We start from the raw sequence: 4,717 nt of genomic DNA on the forward strand, positions 1-4,717 counted from the left end.
CATGTCCAGCTGGACAGGAGGCTTTATCCCCTTGACCATTAGGAAAACCAAGGCAGAGAGGAGCCCAAGCAGAGTGGTCATGGCTCCCCCAGGGTGGTGTGTTGAGAAGGACTCAAAGCAAGTCTCTGAGCATCAGGGGAAGGGATGGGGTTGACCTGCGATGTCTGCCGGGGCCAGGGAGGAGGGAAAAAGGTGCTGCCTCCTGCCACCCCCATCCCCACAGGCGATTGCAAGTCAGGACCACAGGAGCTGCACGCTCACCTGGCCTAGGACAGGAAGGTGCGCACACAGCTGCGGATGGGGGCCCTGCAGATGGGGCACTGCTGCAGGCTGGGCGCGCACTCGGCACAGGCCAGGTGGCCGCAGGGCACGAAGACGACGCCCACTGTGCGGTCCAGGCACACCCTGCATGTCCGCTCCTCCCGAAGGCGCCGCAGCTGCTCCTCTGCGTCCTGCACTCCTCCCGGTTCTCCCCTGGGGGGACCTGTGACACCGTGCCCACACCTTGACCTCTGCCCTCTGTACTGGCTGAGGGGCAAGGCAGGCCAAACAGGGAGTGCCCACCCCCACCTTGGAATGCAGGATGGGCAGCACCGCCCAACCCCAGATGGCTCTCACCCTCAGCTGACTCCAGGGCACTCTCCACCTGAGCCTCTATTCTGGGTGTGAGCAGCTCAGGCCCTGGGGGGACAGGAGCTGTGGGCAGTTAGAACAGATGTGAGGTTCCTGGGGGACCTGAGGCCCGGCCCCCAGCCGGGCCCACAGGCAGGGTCTAGCCCCAGCTCCCCACCCGCAGCGCACCAGTGTCCCAGAGTCCACTTTCCACCAGGACTCTGCCCGCCCAGCCCCTTGTGCGGTGGTGATGGACACTGTGTGCCCGGCACCATGGGGGCAGCAGGCATCTGTGCCCAGAGTAAACAAGGAAGGAGAGGTAGGCCGTGCCCAGAGACAGGAACATACCTCTGGCCCCCACCACCCGGCCACCGTCCTCTTCCTGGAGCAGGTCGGCTACCAGCTGCGACGTGGACATGCCAGTTGGCGCCACCTGGTGGTACTTGCGCTGCAGCAGCCCTTGCACTTGGCCCGGCCTGAAGCCCATGCGAAGCACGGCCTGGACTGCTGGGCACTGGCTCCATGCCGGCCACTCCTGGCTGCCCCCCACATCTGCAAGGCAGAACGAGGGGTGCTGGGCCAAGGGCAGGCAGGGGCTGTGGCCTCAGGGTCCCAGAAGAGGCAGCAGCCGGCCACTGTGGCCCATCAGCAGGGCCACGTCGTCAATACAAGGGGCCCTGGTGCCATCACGGCCACTGCTCTGTGTCCAGAGCTGTGTTCCCAGGGACTTTGTCAGAGGTGTCACGCACGGGGAAGACATAAACCTGATCACCGAAGCTGACTAAGAGCCGGGTACTGCTCCCAGGGTGGCACACAGACTCTTGTTTGATCCCAAGTGAGGTTGGCACCAGGCCCACTTCACAGCTCAGGGCACTGAGGCTTAGGTAGCACAGTATGGACCCAAGCCTGGAGGCCCTCAGACCCTGGGCACCGACAGAGCAGAGGGCCGGACTCTGTGTGATGGGGGCAGCGGTCAGTCAGCTCTAAGGCATGGTTGGCTGATGGCAGCCTTTCCCGCTATGCCCCTCTGCCAGTCTTAGGACTGGCCATGCCCACGGCAGCCAGTTCAGGGGTAGTAGGGTCTTCCCCAGAGCCCTGGATACACGCGCAGTGCCTGTGTGAAGCCCCCCGGTGAAGCAAGCCCAAGCAGCACACCCGCAGGCCCGGCCAAGCAACCTTCATTCTCCTGCTGTCCTGCAGGGAGTGCACCCAGTGGAGCCGACCATGGTGTGGGCCAGAGGTGCCCAAGGGAGCCAGAATAAGCCGCGCATCCCCGCTCACCTGAGGGGGTGGCAGGACCCACATCTTCTGGTTCCTCCGACCTGTCCTGGAAGGAGTCAGAGAACCTCTGTGCCACGAGCAGGAGGAGGAGCAGGGGTGGGGCAGGCCCCTCACCACCACCCCCTGAAGCCCTAAGGGCAGGAAGGACTCACCCAGGAGCCCGGTGGGCAGCAACAGGACTCCTGAACCCTGCAGACAAAGTCCCTTCCTTTTGTCCGGAGTAGGAATTCACACCTGAGGTAAGTGGGTTCAGAGGCCCCATGACAGCCTAGAGGCTTGGGCTATCAGAGGACCCCACACTGTCCAGGTTGAGCCCAGGGACCCCCGCTTCCCCCCGGGTGGTGGGCTTGCTGGGAAGCTGTTTTGGAGACAGAGTCTTGAACATCAAGGGAGAAATAGAAGTGCTGTCCCCAGAGAGTCCCCCCATCATGGTTCCCTGAGACACCCTGGGACTGGGGAGGGGAGGCAGTACCTGGGGAACCACCTGGCATGCTCGGTCCAGGGGTCGTCGCCTCGCTCCCAGCTCTGCAGGCCCCCGTAGCAGAAGAAGCACCTCACCTTGTCCTGCTGGCCTGGGGTGGGGCCGAGACACTGATCTTGACCACACTGGGACCCTTGTATGGCCAGGAGTTTCCCCCCTGGGCCGGGGTCAGGGCTCCCAGGTGCCTTTCCTTCTAGGGCAGGGCTCTCGGGGGTTATTTGTGAGCCTTGGGGGCTCCCACTGACCTTGGCCATCACTTTGCCTGGCATTCTCCTTGGAATTCACATGCACTCCGTTTCTCAAAGGTGGGATGGGGGGGTACCATGCTTGGGGCACTTGCCAGGATGCAGGTGAATGTTGGGGAAGGTGAAGTGGGGGGAGCCCTGGTGCCCTCACCCTGCACCTCTGCCCCAGGTGCCCCCTCTTAGGATGGATTCCCAGTGATGGAAAGAAGGGGGGCTGTGTGCTTCCAGACTTGGTTTTAGTGGCTCACAACTCCCTAAACGGGAACAGGGACCTCATCTCTCTACCCCTGTGGCCGTCACCCCTGCCTCACCCCCTACAATCAACAGATTTGGAGCAGAGACCTCAGATCGGGGGCTGCTACAGGCATCCCACACCACCAGCTCTCTGAGGGCTCTCCCTGGGCCCCGGGGCCAGCAGATACCCCCACACCTCCCGTTCCTCCTCTTGGCACCTCCGACACCAACACTGTCCCCCCAGCACAGGTCTAGCTGCTCCATGCTGTTCTGGTGTCTCCCCAGGTCTGAAGCACAAGAGAGACTGCAGGGCAGGGAGCAGGTGTAGAAGGGCTTTAGGGCCCCCCGGGACTCACCCGTGTGGAAGAAGCCGGCAGCGGCCAGCAGCTCCGGCGGCACCACGGCACTCAGCGGCCAGTCGTAGAAGGAGGCCAGCCGCAGCTCCTCTGAGCCCATCCCAGGGAAGGCGGGCCTCGGGGCCAGGGCAGCACCATCTTCCTCCTCCTCCTCTGCCAGGGGGCGCAGCTGGCCCAGGATCTGCCCATCCATGTGGTCCCGGCCTCCCCAGGACAGGGCGCTGTCAGTGCCCTGGCCCTGGGGGTTGCACAGAGAGTGGGGTCCATGTTGCCCCCGAGTGGGACGGCCGCCAGCTGCCCAGTGGCTTGGCTCTGGGCCATAGCACCAGCACTTGGTCCTGTCCTCAAGCCCCATAACGAAGACAGCAGGCCCGACGAGTTCTGACGAGTGATGGCCCTGGGCGGTCAGTTCGGGAATGTGCTCAGCCAGCCTGCCCCAGTCTCCTGACCCCTGTGTCTTGCTGGGGGACAGCAGTGGCCTTTACTGCAACAGTAGGGCAGTCACAGTCCTGCCCACCGATACCCTGGGTGGGGGAGCAGCCAGGGGCCGCTGGGGCCCGCCACTTTCTGGAAGGGGCCAGCGTGGCAGCCCGTGTCACATGCTCGCTGCAGCGAGACTGTGTCACGGGGCCCCTGGCGGGGGCCTCAGCAGCAAGGCCACCACAGTGGGGGCAGTGTTTCTCACTATCCTCTGCAGCGCAGGGTAGGGTCTCTTGGCACAAAGGGAGGGACTAGAGCAGAGGGACCCCTCCCAAGGCAGCAGAGGGCTGGTTCTGGCTCTGGGACCTTAGTGGGGGAGGGGCAGGGGTGGGTTATGCTCCCTGTTATGCTCGGGTTATGCTCCTGGTTCCTGGGCTGGGAGCCAGGGGGCCTCTGATAGCAGAAGGTTCCAGATGACAGTCAGTGCTGCCTGGGGAGGGGAGGGCAGCGCCCACTACAGGGACATGGGGCAGGCACGGACCCAGGGGCGCCTAGTGAAGGGCTGGACCTGGGTTCTGGAGTGAATTACCTGGATGTTCTCAGAACCCTGGAGCCCAAAGGGGCCCAGGCCATCCCTGTGCCTGGTCCAGCTGGGCAGGAGGCCCTCAGCAGGCCATGCAGTGGCTCCTGCCCTCAAGCCTTGAAGGTTCTGTCTCCTCCCTCAGCCTTAGCCTCCAAGGGATCCGGAGGGCGAGCCACACACAGTAAGGTCAGTCTTCCCATTTGAACTGTATCCCCGAGGCACTGTGGCCCAGCCACCAGGGTCCACAAGTCCAGCTCCCTGTACCTCCAGTCATCAGGGGTGACCAGACCACCCCTCTCTGAGCCTGGCCCCCCTGCCTGCCCTCTCCCTGCTAGGTGTGTGCCCAGCTAGCCCAGGGAGCCCCAGCTCCTGGTCTGGGGGCCCCGGGTGGCTCCAGGCTCAAGTAAAAGCCATTGGCCACATGGGGGTCCCCCTTCTCTGGATGGGCTGCCCTCAATCCTGGTCAGAGCCCAGGCTCAAGGGCCCCAGTGTCCCCAAACCCACC

At 64.0% G+C, this 4,717-nt stretch overlaps 1 protein-coding gene across 1 annotated transcript; it reads right to left on the minus strand.

The window, feature by feature from the left end:
• Window positions 1-266: 266 nt before the first annotated feature.
• Window positions 267-3,564, minus strand: BIRC7 (baculoviral IAP repeat containing 7). Its single transcript, XM_055543318.1, has 8 exons — window positions 3,210-3,564; window positions 2,366-2,465; window positions 2,046-2,127; window positions 1,894-1,960; window positions 1,768-1,806; window positions 961-1,164; window positions 619-681; window positions 267-484 (listed from the first exon to the last, which is right to left on the minus strand). The coding sequence occupies exons 1-8, from the start codon at window positions 3,562-3,564 to the stop codon at window positions 267-269; spliced, it is 1,128 nt and encodes a 375-aa protein (XP_055399293.1).
• Window positions 3,565-4,717: the final 1,153 nt, after the last annotated feature.

The sequence above is a fragment of the Bubalus kerabau genome, chromosome 13 (assembly GCF_029407905.1).
Source record: "Bubalus kerabau isolate K-KA32 ecotype Philippines breed swamp buffalo chromosome 13, PCC_UOA_SB_1v2, whole genome shotgun sequence".
NCBI classification, from domain to species: Eukaryota; Metazoa; Chordata; class Mammalia; order Artiodactyla; family Bovidae; genus Bubalus; species Bubalus kerabau.

Coding starts and splice junctions, on each gene's coding strand:
- BIRC7 (XM_055543318.1), bottom strand. CDS start 3,564: ATGGGGCTTGAGGACAGGACCAAGTGCTGGTGCTATGGCCCAGAGCCA. Junction 1,165..1,767: donor TTGCTTGGCCGGGCCTGCGG/GTGTGCTGCTTG, acceptor TCTGCCTTGCAG/ATGTGGGGGGCAGCCAGGAG. Junction 682..960: donor CCGGGTGGTGGGGGCCAGAG/GTATGTTCCTGT, acceptor CTGTCCCCCCAG/GGCCTGAGCTGCTCACACCC.